Source organism: Callithrix jacchus, chromosome 1 (genome assembly GCF_049354715.1).
Source record: "Callithrix jacchus isolate 240 chromosome 1, calJac240_pri, whole genome shotgun sequence".
NCBI lineage: Eukaryota > Metazoa > Chordata > Mammalia > Primates > Cebidae > Callithrix > Callithrix jacchus.
The window spans coordinates 112,296,805-112,315,692 of record NC_133502.1 but is presented as its reverse complement, the minus strand read 5'-3'; the positions used below and the strand labels follow the sequence as shown (position 1 = coordinate 112,315,692).

General features: G+C 37.4%; 1 protein-coding gene across 1 annotated transcript in view; it reads left to right on the top strand.

The window, feature by feature from the left end:
* The window catches only part of ERMP1 (endoplasmic reticulum metallopeptidase 1), a 59,949-nt gene that overhangs the window by 15,599 nt on the left and 25,462 nt on the right, over positions 1-18,888 (top strand). The window contains exons 5-13 of the mRNA XM_002806489.6: positions 1,457-1,603; positions 2,274-2,366; positions 3,149-3,361; positions 4,547-4,767; positions 9,223-9,397; positions 9,782-9,972; positions 13,649-13,801; positions 15,914-16,116; positions 16,690-16,805. Of these exons, the coding sequence (XP_002806535.2) occupies positions 1,457-1,603; positions 2,274-2,366; positions 3,149-3,361; positions 4,547-4,767; positions 9,223-9,397; positions 9,782-9,972; positions 13,649-13,801; positions 15,914-16,116; positions 16,690-16,805 (1,512 nt within the window). The remainder of the gene's footprint in view (positions 1-1,456; positions 1,604-2,273; positions 2,367-3,148; positions 3,362-4,546; positions 4,768-9,222; positions 9,398-9,781; positions 9,973-13,648; positions 13,802-15,913; positions 16,117-16,689; positions 16,806-18,888) is intronic.

Genomic DNA, 18,888 nt, shown 5'->3' with positions numbered 1-18,888 from the left:
TGGGATCCAGGCTGAAGGAGAAAACCCCTATTAGGGATGTATTGATCTCACAAATCAAAGTTAAAAGTAGGTATGAATGTTGTTAATGCCTTTGAGAAGTCTGCTCAGTTGAGGGTCATGGCATTCCTCCTTACACTCTGTTGCCCAGAGCAAGTAATGTATCCATGCCTGCAGTTAGTAGGTATAGAAGAAAGAGTGTATAGTCGTTCTCCAGGCAGGCATTACAAGTTATGTGGCAAGAGTAGGAATGTATAATCCTTTTTCAGGGAGGGAAGAGTGAATAATTATATAATTATACATATAATTATGTAATTATGATTATATAAATTATAATACAATTTATCCCACTATCCTTAAGGGAAAACTCCTGTTTGAAAACTGTAGATGTATGAGATACAGATGGAAAATTTTTAATAATGACAAATTATAAAAAGTAGCAAGGAACTTCATGGCATATTCAGTGAAATGTTAAGCAGTTATCAAAATGATTATTGTATTACATATTGAGCATCCCTAACCTGAAAATTTGAAATCCATAATGTTCCACAATTCAAGATTTTTTGAGCAAAGCTCAAAAAAAATGTTCATTGGAGCATTTCTGATTTTGGATTTTTGGTTTAAGGATGCTTACCAGTATAATCTAGACATTCTAAAATCCAAAAAAGTCAAAAATGCGAAATTCTTCTATTCCCAAGCATTTCAGATAATGTATACCTAACTTGTATCTAGAAACATAGGAAAATACATTTAATATAATGTTAAGTGAAAAAATAATGTACAGAGTATATATATCTTCATTGAGTATAGCTACATACAATCCTATATATTAGTAAGAAAATTAAAGATATAAAATTGATAATAGGTATTTTCAGATGATAGATTTATGAATGATCTTTCATTTTCAGAGAGACTGTTTATTATTTTGTTTTTTTATTGTTGAGACGGAGTCTTGCTCTGTTGCCAGGCTGGAGTGCGCGATTTCAGTTCACTGCAACCCTCTGCCTCCCAGGTGCAAGCAATTCTCCTGCTTTAGTTTCCCGAGTAGTTGGGACTACAGTTGTGCACCACCACGCCCAGCTAATTTTTGTATTTTTAGTAGAGATGAGGTTTCCCCATGTTGGCTGGGATAGTCTTGATCTTGACCTTGTGATCTGCCTGCATTGGCCTCCCAAAGTGCTGGGATTACAGGCATGAGCCACCGCACCCGGCCCAAACAGACTTTTTGTATTGTTGTTATTTTATACTTTAAAATAATTTTATTTTCACAAGAGGTTATTTTTTCTAAAAGACATATAAGAGAAACATTGGAAACTACAGAAAAAGGGATGAAAAGATATATTTTGAACCAGTCTTCCAAAACTACCACTGTTACTGTTTTCAATGTGTTGAAAAACATTAGTATGTTTAAAAAAATTGCCAGAATAACCTTCTATTGTGTTGTCACATTTCATTTTAGGTCCTGAAAATCCTTGGTTGGTTCAAGCTTATGTTTCGGCAGCTAAACACCCTTTTGCTTCTGTGGTGGCTCAGGAGGTTTTTCAGAGTGGAATCATTCCTTCAGATACTGACTTTCGTATCTACAGGGATTTTGGGAACATCCCAGGTATATTGTCAATGGTTAAGGCCTATTGTGCAACATTTATTTATCAAAAGCAAGTTTTAATCTTGAAAGTTTATGAGTAAACAGCATTTTCTGAAACAATTTCTTTATCTGAGAAATAGACATTGACTCACTAAAACAGAGTTCCTGATGCTTTCCTTTTTTAAACTCCATACTAATTTAAATGCTTGCCTCCTCTAGAATATGTCATCTTGCCTCATAATGTGACAGAAGAACAGGGAAGAACTGTTTAGCACCTCCTTCCCAAAAGATGGTAATAGATCCTTCAGGGGTCTTTTCGTTGTTGTCTTGCTTTGCCAATTCCCTTGGCATCTTGTCTTATTTGAAGTTAAATTTGGCTCTGTCCGGGCAAGAACGTAGGTGGCAAAATTTTGATGGCCTCCCCAAGTCAATATTCCTACCCTTACTGTGTGACTTTTAATGTCTCCCTATGGAGTATATACTTCTTCAATCATTATGTATCAAATTATGTACCAAAGCTATAGGTTGTGTAAGAATTTGGAAGATAATTTATGTCACTCATTTGTAAATGTGACTAAGCAGTCATGCCACTGCTTTGACATTTTGTCCTTTAGGAATTTATTAAACAAATAGGCCTAAAGCAAGGTTGATCTTTAAAGCAAAATGACTTTTTTTTTTCTGTATACCTTAGGAATAGACTTAGCTTTTATTGAGAACGGATACATTTATCACACCAAGTATGACACAGCGGACAGAATTCTTACAGATTCCATTCAGAGAGCAGGTTGGTATTCTAATTTAGACTTCTGATATATACTAAGACGGAATATTAGGAATGATACATACACGTGTACATATTCTGTGGCCTGTGCATTAAAGATGCAGTATACAGTGTGAATGAGCTAGGGCTTTGGAGTCGGAGAGATGAGATCTTGAATTTTAGTCCTGTAGTCTAGTGTAGCAATTAAGGTCAGGAATATTCATTGTGAGGAAATGAAAAAGGAGTTGGTCCACGGTTTGTTAGGATTGCCAGGTAGCAGTAAAAATGTAGCTCTGTTAGTCTCCCATGATGTTTTCCTATGGGACTCTGCTAGCTCTCCTTCTGGATATTTAACACATTTGACAGCTTGTTCAGCATCTGTGAGCTTCGCAAAAGGCCTTTGTCTCTTGGTTCACCACTCAATTTCTGATATCTAGAAGAGTGTCTGGTACAATTAATATATATTATTAAATGAATGGATACTAAGAAACAGCCATTGGATTTGTCAACAATGAGGGTACAGGTGATCACAGATAATAGTTTTAGTAGAAGGGAAAAGATACAGACCAGCTAGCTGAGCTTCTGAATGGAGAGGAAATGAGAAGGGGAAATGGATCTTATTTGAGAAATTTAGTAAGAAAAGTGAGAGAGAGCAGTAGGAGAGTAGAAAGTGATTTCTGTTCACATTGTTTCTAACCATTTTTTCATTCAAACAGTAGATGGTTTATTTCTGCTTTAAATAGTTGTACATGTAAATCACAGATAGTTTATTCAACCTTTTTATCTTTTATCTTTTTTTTTAATAGGTGACAACATTTTAGCAGTTCTTAAGCATTTAGCTACATCTGATATGCTGGCTGCTGCTTCTAAGTATCAACATGGAAACATGGTCTTCTTTGATGTGCTGGGCCTATTTGTCATTGCCTACCCCTCTCGTATTGGCTCAATCATAAACTACATGGTAGTAATGGCTGTTGTTTTATACCTGGGCAAAAAATTGTTGCAGCCCAAACATAAGAGTAAGTATTTTTCTCTAAAACTACAAATACTGGCATTGCTGTAGAATTTGCTTGCAATTTTTCAGTTTGTTTATATCTTCCCAGAAAACAAAATCTTAAGACAATATTTGCTTTATATTATAACAAATTTTTAAATAATTAATATGCTTATTATACTTTTCATCTTTGAGAAGCCCTCAACTTTTATGTATTTAGGGACTCCAAAAGTAGGCATACTACTTCCATGTTAGGTACTACATAGAAGCTATTGAAAAATGTACAGATTGACTTATAATGAAAAGTCCCATTAAAAAATCTTGTCCATCCAGGCGCGGTGGCTCATGCCTGTAATCCCAGCACTTTGGGAGGCCAAGGTGGGCTGATCATGAGGTCAGGAGTTTGAGACCAGTCTGGCCACAGTGAAAACCTATCTCTACTAAAAATACAAAAAAATTAGTCAGGTGTGGTGGTACGGGCCTGTAATCCCAGCTACTTGGGAGGCTGAGGCAGAAAAATTGCATGAACTTGGGAGGTGGAGGTTGCAGTGAGCCAAGATCGTGCCATTGCACTCCAACCCAGGCGACAGTTTGAGACACCGTCTCAAAAAAGAAAAGAAAAATGATGTCTTGTCCACACTACAGACCAGTAGTCAGAATGGATGAGTGTCTTAAGTCTGAATGAACTGCTTGTGGTTAAACTGTTTCTTCTATTTGAAATGTTTCAGTGTGTAAGTTGTTGTTTGGTGTTACCAGATAAAATATTTAGCAGCAATTTAAGTAATTCTTTATCACCACTTATTTTTCCCACACTCCTTATCTACTTATGTTATCTTCTTTTAAGAACATTTTATATGGAACTTTGCCTTCCGTTCTTGCTAATGTTTTGATACACAAAGCATACCAAAAGTGAAGAAGATTAAGACTACCCTCTTCCTTCATGAGGAATTTACCTGAACTATTCCTGGAAGACTGATCTCTTTGAGTATTTAGTATCTAGAGACTCTTAATAAATGTTACCTGAATATTATTCTTTGATACCTCCTTTGTTCTAGTGATTAGCCAACCTCAACACTTTGGACATATTTGTATTTTTCAATTACAGTGGAAAACTTTTTGTTTTAATGTTTGCCCATTTAGCTCTACTGACTGGTTATATAATTGATTTGATGAAGATGGTGATCTCAACTTTTTGTTTTCTTTTCATTAGCTGGTAACTACAAGAAGGACTTCTTGTGTGGACTTGGGATCACTGCGATTAGCTGGTTCACTAGCCTTGTTACTGTTCTCATTATAGCAGTGTTCATCTCTCTTATTGGACAGTCTCTGTCATGGTATAACCACTTCTATGTCTCCGTTTGTCTGTATGGAACTGCAACTGTAGCCAAAATAATATTTATACATACTCTTGCGAAAAGATTTTATTACATGGTAAGTATTTGGTATATCTGTTGATTTCTTTCTGCATCCTTCAAGGATTGAAGATCAATTTAAGTGGAATTCATTGTATTTGATCTTTTAAATGCTAAAAAATTGTTCAGCATGGTTATGGAAAATGCACCCACACTGTGTTAATTTTCTGGAAGATTTCTTATTCTGAGGATAAAGTCACAAAATTTAAATGAGGTTATAAAGCCAGGCTGTAAGCAGTGTTAGGGTGGTGGTGATTGGAAGGCTTGTTAGCACAGCCTTCTACTGAATTTGCTGCAGTTTTTGTAACTATGCCCTGGGCTCAACCAGTTATGTTATTGGAGAATCTGTTCTCCACTGGAGTGTAAACTCCTTGAGGATAGGTATTGTTTTATTTATTTCTGTATCTTCTGTGCTTCAGTAGTGTCTGACACACAGCACTAACACACAGCAAGTATTTGTTGCCTTAAAGGATGTTGCACTTAAAGTTTTCTCTTCAGTGTTGCCCTCACTATTTTTTCTTTTAACTATATATTGCTGATTCAGGTTCTACACGAATGTATGTCATTGGGGTTAAAGACACGTTGCTAAGGAAAACAGAGGGAAGGGAAATAGGGTTCCAAATGATTTCTACTGAGAATACTGTTATGGTTTCAAATAGATAAGTTTGTTGGCAGAAATAAAATTAAAAATTAGGGCTATGGACCGGATGTGGTTGCTCACACCTGTAGTCTCAACACTTTGATAGGCTGAGGCAAGCAGATCACTTGAGTTCAAGACCAGCCTGAGCAACATGGTGAAACTCTGTCTCCACAAGCAGTACAAAAAATTAGCCAGGCATGGTGGTGTGCCCTTATAGTCCCTGCTATCTGGGAGGCTGAGGTGGAAAGATCACCTGAGCCCAGGAGATCAAGGCTGCAATGAGCTGTGATTGTACCACAGCACTCCAGCCTGGGGGACAGAGTGAGACCCTATCTCAAAAAAATAAATAAAAATTAAAAAGCTATAAAATGATAGGTATAAAAATGAATTACAGTGAAAGAGAGCAACGTGGTTTCAGACTGTGAATTAGAGGAAGATCTTAGCTCCACGTAAGCCTGCTGTTTTCAATTTATCCTGATAAGGTTTCAAATGAGACGTGGATGATTATAATCTAGCATCCTTCCACAAGCATGTCTTTGGTATCTGAACTTTGGTCTCAGTTTCAGTTAATGTTGGGATGTGCTCTGTGGAACCCTTCCATGTTAGCAGCCCCTGTTGAAGAAAGGTTCTTTGAGGTTAGCCATCTGCTTATAGTTGAGCTCATATTTTTATCTTAGTGGCTTCAGTTCCCAAAAGAATTACACTGTGGGGCTCAGTTTCACAGGCTTACTCTTAATGTAACAGTGTTTGACCATAGTGTGGCTGACTATTGTTGATTGGGGCAGGAGTAGGATAGAAATGCTTAATAAAATATCATTTACTAATTTCAGTTGTGTGATCATAGTAGTTTAGGCTGAAAGCACAATAGAAAGAGTGATTTGTTTCATTTTCTTTTCACAAATATTCTTTAAGTGCCCAGTGAACATGGTACCATCAGAGACCGGGCATGGTGGCTCACACCTGTAATCCAACACTGGGAGGCCAAGGCAGGAAGACTGCTTGAGGCCAGGAGTTTGAGACCACACTGAGCAACATAAGTGAGACCACATCTCTATTATTATTATTATTTTAAAACAAGAATGATGCCATAGGAGAGTCATAAGAATGTGATCTCTTTCTTTGAGGAGCTCTCAGTTTCATTTGGGAAGGGGTGGGAATGACAATAATTGCTCTATGTTGTGGGATAAAGAGAGATTGACATATAACTGTGCTGTAGGAATACAGAGGAGGTAAGATGAATTTGCTTGTGGCAGGGTGGCTGAGATGGCAACATTTTTTTTTTTGAGACGGAGTTTTGCTCTTGTTACCCAGTGTGGAGTGCAATGGCGCGATCTTGGCTCACTGCAACCTCCGCCTCCTGGGTTCAAGCAGTTCTCCTGCCTCAGCCTCCTGAGTAGTTGGGATTACAGGCGTGTGCCACCATGCCCGGCTAATTTTTGTATTTTTAGTAGAGACAGGGTTTCACCATGTTGACCAGGATGGTCTCGATCCCTTGACCTCGTGATCCACCCGCCTCGGCCTGAGATGGCAACATTTGAATTGTTTGTTTTTTATGGTGAGAGTCTTGCTGTGTTGCCCAGGCTGGAGTGCAGTAGTCTTGGCTCCCTGCATCCTCTGCCTCATGGTTCTAGCAGTTCTCCTGCCTCATTCTCCCAAGTAGCTGGGACTACAGATCTGCCCCATCACGCCCAGCAAAATTTTGTATTCTTAGTAGAGACAGGGTTTTGCCATATTTGCCAAGCTGGTCTCCAACTCCTGGCCTCAAGTGTCCCACCAACCTCAGCCTCCCAAAATGTTGGGATTACAGGCGTGAGCCACTGCACCTGGCCTTTATGGGGTTTTTGAAGCATGTGTTGACATCTACTAGATGGGGAACTAATTGATGAGTAGTTTAAGATGGGAATGTATAAAATGCATGTGTGTCAGTTAATGGAAAGTCCAGTGTGGTGAAGACAAGGTGGCAGTCCAGTAACTGGAAAAGTAGGCCAAGGTGAAGTGAGAGCATGATTCCAAACATCAGTGGGGCCACTATTAAAATGTTTTGAGCAGATTAGTATGAGAATTTGTGATTTCATATGAAAATGGATAGCAATATATAGAGTGAATTGGAATGGAGCAAGAGTGGGGAAGGGATAAATAGAGGTGAGTAGGAAAATAGATTGGAGGGATGTTTTATCTTTGGTACAGTTTGGGCACTTAAAATGAGATCTTTGTTTTGAAAATATCTGAGTGGCAGTCAGCTTCAACTTGAATTATAAGAATTATTTTCTTATTTTTAAAGACCAAGCCTCTTGATCAACACTGTGTTAATAATTTAAGCATTTAGCAACTGTAGCCTATCTTTCATTGTTGGGAGTGGGGAAGGTTTGTTAAATGAACTTTAACTTGTTTTGAAAACATACAACAGACTCTGTTGAGCTCTTGAAGTAGGATCCCTTAGAACAAACATGCCCTGGGCTATAAATGGGAAGGCAGAGGAAGGAGAAATTTAAATATATCTATTTCTCCATTTTTTTCTTTGTATTTATGTACTGTAATTAAAACTTTCATGTTTGTGTGAATAGAATCACTCATGTGGATGTTAAAATGTATTAAGTTCATATTAGGCCAGGCACAGTGGCTCTCACCTATAATCCCTGTGCTTTGGAAGGCTGAGGTGGGAAGATGGCTTGAGGCCAGGAGTTTGAGACAAGGCTGAGCAACATGACAAGATCCTGTCTCTGCATTTTTTTTTTTTTTTTGAGACGGAGTTTCGCTCTTGTTACCCAGGCTAGAGTGCAATGGCGCCATCTTGGCTCACCGGAACCTCCGCCTCCTGGGTTCAGGCAATTCTCCTGCCTCAGCCTCCCGAGTGGCTGGGATTACAGGCACGTGCCACCATGCCCAGCTAATTTTTTGTATCTTTAGTAGAGACGGGGTTTCACCATTTTGACCAGGATGGTCTCGATCTCCTGACCTCGTGATCCACCTGCCTCGGCCTCCCAAAGTGCTGGGATTACAGGCTTGAGCCACCGCGCCCGGCCTGCATTTTTTTTTTTTAATGTAGCTGGGTGTGGTGGTGTGTGCCTATAGTCTGAGTTACTGAGAATGCTGAGGCAGGAGGATCCCTTGAGCTCAGGAGGCTGAGACTGCAGTGAGCCGAATTGCATCACTGCACTCCAGCCTAGACAACAGAGCAAGAGCCTGTCTCAAAAAAAAGTTTACATGGCAACTTTATTTTGAAGAGTGCAAGGTGCTGCACAAGAACCCTTGGACTTTAAATCTCAAAAAATATAAGATCAAATTTTATGATACTAAAGCATGAGGAATACAAGAAGGGGGCAAAGGTACAATACAAGACCAACTGGAGATAGAAAAGACAGGAAAATAAGCCAAACTCCGGATTGCTTTAAAGGTCCTGCAGTTTTCCAGGTGTTGGCTATTGGTGGTGCTGCAGCAGTTTGTAATGTTCCTTCACAGGTCATTTCTCTAGTTTGCCTGAAACAGTGTTTGGAATTTGCATGAACAGAAAAGCTGAGAGAGATAAATGTTTTTTTAGGAGAGTCCTTTCTTCTGTTTTGGAGTATTTCTACTTTTAGCCTAGTAGAAGAAAAGCATAGATGATATGGAGCATTTATACTCTATCTTGTTAAACTGCCCGTATGCTGCAATTTGAATTTATTACTTCATGATGGGAAGCAGCTTTGTTAGTGTTTACTTTAAATCAGTTTAAAGAGCAGACCATGTTTAAAACAAAATGTAGTTTCCTGAGTGATGGAAATTGTGTTGCTATAATAAAAGCTCTTTATGAATGACCCGTGAGTGACACTACTTGTGTATTTTTCTTTCTTTCAGAATGCCAGTGACCAGTATCTGGGAGAAGTATTTTTTGACATCTCGCTGTTTGTCCATTGCTGTTTTCTTGTAGCCCTCACTTACCAAGGACTTTGCTCGGCATTTATTAGTGCTGTCTGGGTAGCATTCCCATTGCTCACAAAGCTCTGTGTGCATAAGGACTTTAAGCAGCATGGTAGGGTATTTTTTATTTTGATATACATGGGAAAATACCTTAAAGTACATAAGATAAGGCTTTCAGGGATTCTTATTTTATTGAGTAGACTTTCTAAGTTGTTTTTAAAAGTTTTCACACTATACAAATTATGCCTTATACCCCATCCCTTTCTCATGTTTGTGAACACATGCTAATATATTACTTGTGTATTTTGCTTAACTCTTATTTCTATTTTATCCTTTCTGAGTGAAAGATCCTACTGCAAGATAACATATACCCTTAAGGGCAAAAGTCATATCTAATCTAATTTCTGTTAGGGTACCAAGGCACACCAGTACTATAAAAATTTATATCTCACTGTAGGATTTCATAAATGTGTGCTTTTTTCTCTTTTATCCCTAGGTGCCCAAGGAAAATTTTTTGCTTTTTACCTTTTGGGGATGTTTATTCCTTATCTTTATGCATTGTACCTCATCTGGGCGGTATTTGAGATGTTTACTCCTATCCTCGGGAGAAGTGGTTCCGAAATCCCACCTGATGTTGTGCTGGCATCCATTTTGGCTGGATGTGCAATGATTCTCTCTTCCTACTTTGTAAGAGAAAATAAGTTTTTTCTTCTTCATTTTTTATATGAGTTTAGCCATACTAGATTCTGTGAAATAGCGTTATGTGTACTTTATTGAGAAAATCTGCAGCAGAAGAAATGGTGAATGGCTGTGCATCTTATAAATTTGGTAAGGTAAAAAACTGTAGAATGGAGTTTTTGTTGTTGGTATTTAAAAAATTTTTGCCTGTCTATCCTTCCAAATTCTCTAATTTACCTCTTTTCAAATAGCTTTTTAGATACCTGAGTGTGAATTTGTAGAGTGCTTACCAAGTATGAATTGTTAGAGATTTCCTGGTGGTGAATGATCCTAACAGTGTGTTTTGAAATTACTAGAGGCAAATGTTAATAAATACATGGGTGGTTTTATTAGTGCTGTTAGAGCTAGTGAAGGAAGACTAATTCTAATGAAGCTTTTTTCATTATCATTCCACTGCCTTGTTGCTAGCACATGCAAGTTCATTGATTGAGTCTGTTACGACATCCAAACATGCCTTCGTTTACCAAATAATGAAACTGTCACAGGCCTTGTCAGTCCTCATTTTGCTGTATCAGTGTCCTGCCCTAGTAGGGAGAGTTCCGTTTGCCATCTCTTTTTTTCTTCCCTTAGGACTTCCCAGAGGGAAAAAAGACAGTGATGCAGAGTTTAAGAACAGATCCCCCTTTGGCAGAGCAAAACCCAGGCAAGGTTTTGCTTTGGCTTGGTGTCTACCTCCAAGACCCAGGCTGGGTGCCTCCAGAGAGTTCTGTGGCTCTTTTGATTGGAATTCCTAAAAATAAAAAGTAGTTATTGAACACTTGTAGGTATACCTTGAAATTTGAGGATAGGGAGCCAAATAGAAAAAGGAGCTATGACTTTATTATAGTTCTTGTCTTTTGGAGATGATAGTGAGTTTTTTCATACTGATAACAGTAGAGGGCATCTTTACCTCTTTACTTTGTGGAAGTTAGATTCTAAAGACAGCAGGTAAGGAAAATACTACACACATGGTCAGGATCATCCATAGAAGTCCCTTAAATAGCCATTAAGCTCTATATATGTGGCTTTGTGTATATAACTCTGTAGAGTAATTCTTATGCATATTATTGTTTGAGGTCTGCTGTACTACTCTTGAAAGAGATCTGAGCTGAACATTCCAATCATTTTATTTACAGGATAATTATTAAGGATAATATAAGGATAAGGATAATCCTTATTGGTATTCATAGGGATAGATGAAAAGTTCTAAAATGTTCTTTGTTGCCTGTAGGGTTTTCTTCTTTTTGGTTTAATATTAACCCTTATATCATCTGTATTTTTGATAGGTTTTGCTGTTGTAAGGATTAAAGCAGATAGTGGAGTTTTGTCATCTGTAGATTAGGTTCTAATCAAAAGTCAGCTAGTTATGAACGGAATGCCCCCAACCCTGTGTATTTATTAAATTATAGTCAATGAATGGGAGCTATGGATGTCCATAAAAGATGACTCAGATATGGGACTTTTAAATTCTGTTCCACTGATAATGTGGAAGGGGGCAAAATGAACCCTGGAGATGTTCATTGTGGAAATAGAAAATGTCCCCAAAGCATGGAAATCTGGGAAACCAGAAGAAAGAGGATTAAAATGTCTTGTCTTCCAAATTACATTTTATTGGAAAAGCTTTGAGAAAGAAGACTGCCTCTTGGAATACTTTAGAAAGCTCGCTTAATATTCATCTTTAATGTGAAATAGCCCTGCCACACTTTGATGCCATGAGTTATCAGTCTTTTAATAATTTTCTTATTTATGTGTAGCAGTATCAGTGATAGTGGCTTATTAATAGAGTAAGACTGTCTTCTTTGGGTAATGGAGAATTGAACCACAATGCATATTTCAGCGAGCTTTTCCTTCAGTCCTTGGGGATATATTAAAAATATCTGCTAGAAAGCAGTTAAAGTCTTGTCAAGTGATCAGGTTTTATTTTTTGTTTGCTTGTTTTTTTTTGAGATGGAGTCTATTGCCCATACTAGAGTGCAGTGGCGTGATTTCAGCTCTGTGCAACGTCCACCTCCCGGGTTCAAGCAATTCTCTTGCCTCAGCCTTCCTGAAATATGTCATCCTGTGTCACTCTAGGTTCTGAGATGGGTACAAAATAAATTGAAGAGAAGCATGAAAAGGGACTCTGAAATGTCCAGTGTATGCTGATGACTGAGCTGTTTCTGACTCTTCTTTTCCTGACCCCACTTGTACCTGCAGTCCCCATTTCAGCTTTGTTCAATCAATATGCATATAACCATGAAGGCCCAGCAAAGAATACCCAAGGATACCTATTAACTGATTGCTTGCTGGGTGTGGTGGCTCACGCCTGTAATCCCAGCACTTTGGGAGGCTGAGGCGGGTGGATCACTTAAGGTCAGCAATTCCAGACCAGCCTGGCCAACATGGTGAAACCCCATCTCTACTAAAAATACAAAAATTAGCTGAGCATGGTGGCACACACCTGTAATCCCAGCTACTCAGGAGGCTGAGGCACAAAAATTGCTTGAACCTGGGAGGTGGAGGTTGCAATGAGCTGAGATTGTGCCACTGTGCTCCAACATGGGTGACAGAGTGAGACTGTGTCTCAAAAAGAAAAAATTCACATTCTTGTTATTTCTCTACTTATGGAAATAAGTAGAGAAATAAAATGAAGAAGGCAAAAAGGGGAGCTGGATTTAGATTTTATGTCTGTAGTGTACCAGTATTCCATCCAGAGGCATCTGCAACAAAACAGTACTAGCCTTAGGTCACACATCTCACATTTGTATACATTGAGTACAAAAATAAGACAGAATACCTGAGGACTTGAGGCTGTGAGTTAGCAAAACAAAATTTGTCACCCTGTCAGTCCCTCTTTCTCCTAGTAGTCACAATATTTAAAATGTGGCTTCTTAGAACAATTTAAAATTTCACCTATAGCTTCCCCAAATGGCTTCTTCAGACCTTGTAAGGGATCTATGGAATATTCTGAGTTGTGTATGTCCCTTACAGTTTTTAGTTCAGTGATTTCATTACAATTAAAAATCTAAGATAAGTATATTTAGGATTTTCTGGATGCCAGCCTTGAAACTCAGTCATTTATGTTTACTGCCCAAATTCAGATTTGTTGTTTTGATTGTGTTGGCGTTGGTTGATTTGTCACCTAAAGGGGTAATGTTACTTGAAATGCAGTTTTTCCTCATATGCAGGTCCACTGGCAAAGTCTCAAAGGTATATCTGTATGCTAGTTTAGATGAATTCAGTATTCTGACATAAATTTAAAGCATTATGAGCGGAATTGGAGTTTTGTCCAAACAGATCTGCCTAAGCTTAAAGCTTATCTCTGGTTATTTAATGAATAATCGATTACATCTACATTTCTATTCTTTTTGCTGATTGAGGACAGCGACAGTCCTCTTTTTTCCTGTTGGTTTATGGCTGTGTGTTAAAAAGGTGGCACCATCATAGCAGATTGGAGGCATCTATCATTTTCTAGGTTCTCACCTGTGATGGAAATCTCCTAGAGTTAGTGCTTCGTTTACTAGTTGTTGGAGTATGCTAGCACCTGCTGATAAATTTTCTTCAGGGTCTGTTAGATAATACCTGTTAAAAGTAAAGTCAGTTAAAAACACCTTTCCACTACTAGCATGAATTTGTAATATTTCTATGTTTGTGGTTTGTGTTTTAGATTAACTTCATCTACCTTGCCAAGAGCACAAAAAAAACCTTGCTAACTTTAACTTTGGTATGTGCAATTACATTCCTCCTTGTTTGCAGTGGAACATTTTTTCCATATAGCTCCAATCCTGCTAATCCGAAGCCAAAGAGAGTATTTCTTCAGGTGAGCAGTTTTGCATGAGCTATTTGAGATGTGAAAAGGAAAGCCTTGTGTGTTTTGAGCTTCAGTAGTGAATCGGAAGCACAACTGACTTTTCTGCTGTTGACCTACTTGGTCATACTCACCTTTTTTGTGTGTAAGACAGAAGACTGACTGTCAAGAGGCATTCTTATCAGCTAGACATATATCTCCCAGGAGACTGAATTGGAAATGTTTGCTTGTTTTTATTACTATTCAAATTATAAAACTGCACCTATTTGGAAAAACAAGAGCAAATATATATGATGGAATAATGAGTTTTTAGAAATATAGATTGTAAGAGTGTCTACAGGCTGAGTAAAAATCTAAACTGTCAACTGGCAAAATAAAATTGATATTTAAAAATACTAGTAAAATTAAGTAACATTCAAAGTAATATGTGATAGTGAAACTATAACTTAGGAAGGGATTAATTAAAATGAGTTTTAAGGACTTACTTTCTTTTTCCTTTTTTTTTTTGAAATGGAGTCTTGTTCTGTTGCCCAGGCTGGAGTGCAGTGGCACAATCTTGGCTCACTACAACCACTGCCTTCTGGGTTCAAGTGATTCTCCTGCCTCAGCCTCCCAAGTAGCTGGGATTACAGGTGCCCACCACTGCACCTGGCTAATTTTTGAATTTTTAGTGGAGATAAATTTCATCATGTTGGCCAGGGTGTTGTTGAACTGACTTTGGGTGATCTGCCCACCTCAGTCCTCCTGGGTTCAAGTGATTCTCCTGCCTCAGCCTCCCAAGTGACTGATATTACAGGTACCTACCACTACGCTTGGCTAATTTTTGAATTTTTAGTGGAGACTGGTTTCATCACATTGGCCAGGGTGTTCTTGAACTCCTGACCTCGGGTGATCTGCCCACTTCGGCCTCCAAAAGTGCCTGGGATTGCAGGTGTGAATCACCATGCCTGGCCAGTTTGACAACTTATTTTAGATTTCAGATTCTTCAGATTTTTTAGACCTGGTACTATAAAGCAGTAAGCCTCAATTCTAGTCATCTCTGTTAGAGGTTGTGGACTAGCCAAACAGAAATGTCAGAGAAATTATAACCTAGATCACTATTCAAGGACTTAAAAAATTAAAAATGCTTGAACTTAGGAGACTTAGAAAAGGGTCCAAATAACAATTCCTTGTTGTAGTCCTGAAGGATTCCGTGATAAATTTTATGTGAGATTTTACAATTTGTAAAACCTTCAGTGAAGGACAACATTTTTTTTTAGGAGGTTCAGTGTGTTTTTCATGATGTACTAGGTTTTATAATTATGTCAGTAATACTTAGGAAAAGCTGGTCCTTTTCTGATTTGTCTTGGGGTTCTCTTCCACCGTGCCAGAAGTTGGCAACCTTTTCCTGTAAAGGACAAGATAATATTTTGGGCTTTGTCAGCAATACAGTCTGTTGCAGTGACTATTTTACAGAGCGAAAGCAGCAAGAGAGTATACCTAAACAAATGAGTGTGGCCATGTTCAAATAACAGTTCGTATATAAAAACAGTTAGTGAGTCAGTGGATGGTTTGCTCTGTTGGCTGCAGTTTGCAGGCGCCTACCCTATGCAGTGTTTTCTTTCCTCCCCCACCATTGATATGCTTCAGGCTGTTTTCTGCCTTGAATAAAGTTATTCCAAATGGAGCATGGTGCCTTTTTATAAAATTCTGTTAGGCACAAGGCTGTCACCTAGTGGTGAACTGCAATTCCCGTTTTTGTCTGCATGTTAATTAGCTTCATAAAACACTAAAGGGGAAATGAGTGTGTATGTATATATGTGCTTAGGATGTATTTGTTTTAAATTCTTATCTCAGAGGAGCTCTAACATTCATGCCTTTTAAATCTGAAATAGGAAGTTTCAAAAAATTTTATAGGAAACCTAAATATATTTGGAAGATACAGCAAAACAATCATCTATATATCCATCTTCCAGTTTATAAGAAAGAACCCTTAGCAATACATTAGAAACCCTGAGTGTCTCATTTACTTGCTCCATATCCACATCATTTCTTGGTATTGTCATACTCCATTTTTGTGAGAATGTGGGTGTACTAGTTGAAATAGTTTTCTCACTAGTCTTTTTTTTTTTTTTTTTTCCCTAGCATATGACTAGAACATTTCATGACTTAGAAGGAAATGCAGTTAAACGGGACTCTGGAGTATGGATCAATGGGTTTGATTATACTGGAATGTCTCACATAACCCCTCATATTCCTGAGATCAATGATAGCATCCGAGCTCACTGTGAAGAGAATGCACCTCTCTGTGGTTTTCCTTGGTATCTTCCAGTGCACTTTCTAATCAGGTTGGTTGATTATTTTTCTGCTTAAGTTGGAGATTAGTTTGTTCTCAAGTCTTGTCACCATATCAGTACTGTTACCGTTTAAACTGTCATCCTTAATATACAAGTTCAGTGCTGTTTGTAGTGTTTTTTCTATCATTATGGAACTTGTTTTTTTCTTGAGTGAAATAAAGCACTCAGAGGAGTAGTTCTGCTTTTTCAAATTTAAAGTCTTTTCTCTAGAAACCTGAGTGGTTAGAAAAGGTGACCCTTCTAACTAATGTAATAGCCATTAAGCATCTATCTTAAAAATTGTTTTCTCTGGGAAAATTTTATAGCTTGGCAGTGAAGGACTGGATGAGAAGAAATAGGATGGGTGGTAGAATCAAGATCACCTAGGTTACTTCTTTGTTCTTAATATTGAGAAGCTTTTATTGCAAAATAATCTGAGTTTTTGGGAGTTGGCATTGCTTATTATGTCTATCAGTTTATTTTCATACTCCAAAATGTGTTCATACATGCTGAACACTTCTGTGAGTTACAGGTAGCCATTGACTAATAAAGCACCCTAAATATTGAAGCTACCTTTCCAAATAGGAAAAACTGGTATCTTCCTGCGCCGGAAGTTTCTCCAAGGAATCCTGCTCATTTCCGACTCATATCCAAAGAACAGACACCTTGGGATTCTATAAAATTGACTTTTGAAGCAACAGGTAAGTCATATAGCAGTTTTTTCTTCCCTCCTTTACTTCTTAAACTTGTTAATAAGTGACATGTCTGTTTCTCCCTCAGATATATCACAGGGACCATCATCTTAAGAAGAGGTTATGTTTCTAAAATCAATTTAAGCTGGTTATGACTTCTTAACAAAAATTTAATAGGCCAGGCATGGTGGCTCACGTACTCAGATTGACTTCTTTCACTTAGAAGTATGCATTTAAGGGATCCTCCGTATCTTTTTGTGACTTGATAGGTCATTTTTTTTTTATTGCTGAATTGTGTAGATAGATGTACAGCAGCTCTTCGTATTTGAATAAAGCTGCTATAAACAGTTCCTGGGAAAGCTTTTGAATTCATTTGGGTAAATGCTTAGGAGTATGATTGTGGGATTTTATATATGGTAAGCCTATGTTTAGCTTTGTAAGAATTGCCAAACTGTTACTTCCGTTGACTAATTTCTCTGTTCTTTTGCCCTTACCATACTGTCATGATCACTGTAGTTATATGGTAGGCTTTGAAGTAGGGTAATATCAGTCTTCCAACTCTTCTTCTCCAGTATTTTGTTTTGTCTTTTGCATTTCCATGTAAACTTTAGAATGTTTGTCAATGTTCACAAAATAACCTGTTGGGGTTCTGATTGGGATTATATTGAATTTATAGATTAAGTTGGGAAGAAATGACATTTAACAATAATGACTTTTCCTATCCATATTGGAATCTCTCCATTTATTTTTATCTTGTTTGATTTCTTTAATCAGTTTTGTAGTTTTCCTTACGTGATTCTTGTATATATTTTGTTAGATTTATTTTTACGTAGTTATTTTTGGGGGTGCTAATGTATTAATAAATGGTATTGTTCATTAATGGAATATAGGCAAGCAACTGACTTTCATATTATTAACCTTGTATACTGCAGCCTTGCTATGATGACTTATTAGATCTAGGAGGGTTTTTTTTTTGGTTGATTGTTTTAAGATTTTCTAAATAGACGATCTTATCTGCAGTTTTATTTCTTCCTTCCTAATATCTATAACTTTTATTTCCACTTCTTGGCTTGTTACGTTATTTGAGACTTCTAGTTTGATTTTGAAAAGGTGTCATGAGAGGGATCACCTTTGCCTTGTTCCTAATGTGGGCATGCTTCTACTTTCTTACCACTGAGTGTGTTGTTAGTTATACAGTTTTTGGTAGATATTTTTTATGAGGCTGAAGAAGTTCCCTCTATTCCTAGTTGATTTTTCTACTTTAGCCTTTTAATGTAATAAATGACATAATTGATTTTCAGATGTTGGACTGCTTTGCATACCTGAGATAAATCCCATTTGGTCATGGTGTATAAAACTTTTTATACATCATTGATTTCATTTGCTAATATGTTGTTGAGGATTTTTGTATCTGTGTTCATGAGAGATACTGGTTTATAGTTTTCCTGTATTGTTGTTGTTTAGTTTTGGTATTAGGATAATGCTGGACTCATAGAAGGGGTTAAGAAGTATTCATTCTGCTTCTGTCTTCTGAAAGGCATTGGAGAGAATTCATATATTTTCTTCCTTAAATGTTTGGTGGAATTCACTCATGAACCCTTGTAGGCTTGTGAGTTCTTTTTCTGTGTTGGAAGGTTATTAAGTATCGACTAAGTTTGATAGATACAGGCCTGTTCAGGTTGTCTGTTTCTTATGGTGTGAACTTTGGCAGATTGTGTCTTTTAAAGAATTGGGTCATTTTATCTATGTTATCAAATTTGTAGGAATATAATTTGTCTATAGTCTTCCTTAATTATCCTTTTAATGTTCATGGGATCTATAGTGATGTCCTCTTTTTTCATCTCTGATATTAGTAATTTATGTCTTTTCTTTTTTTTCCTCTACCTGGCTGAAGGCTTATGAATTTTATTGATCTTTTCCAAGAAGTAGCTTTTGATTATAGTTAATTTTCTCTATTGAGTTGTTCTAATTGTTATTTCTTCTATTTACTTTGGATTTAATTTGTTCTTCCTTTTTCAGTTTATTAAGGTGGAACCTTAAGAGTATTGATTTTAAATCATCTTTTCTAATATATGCATTCATTGCTATAAGT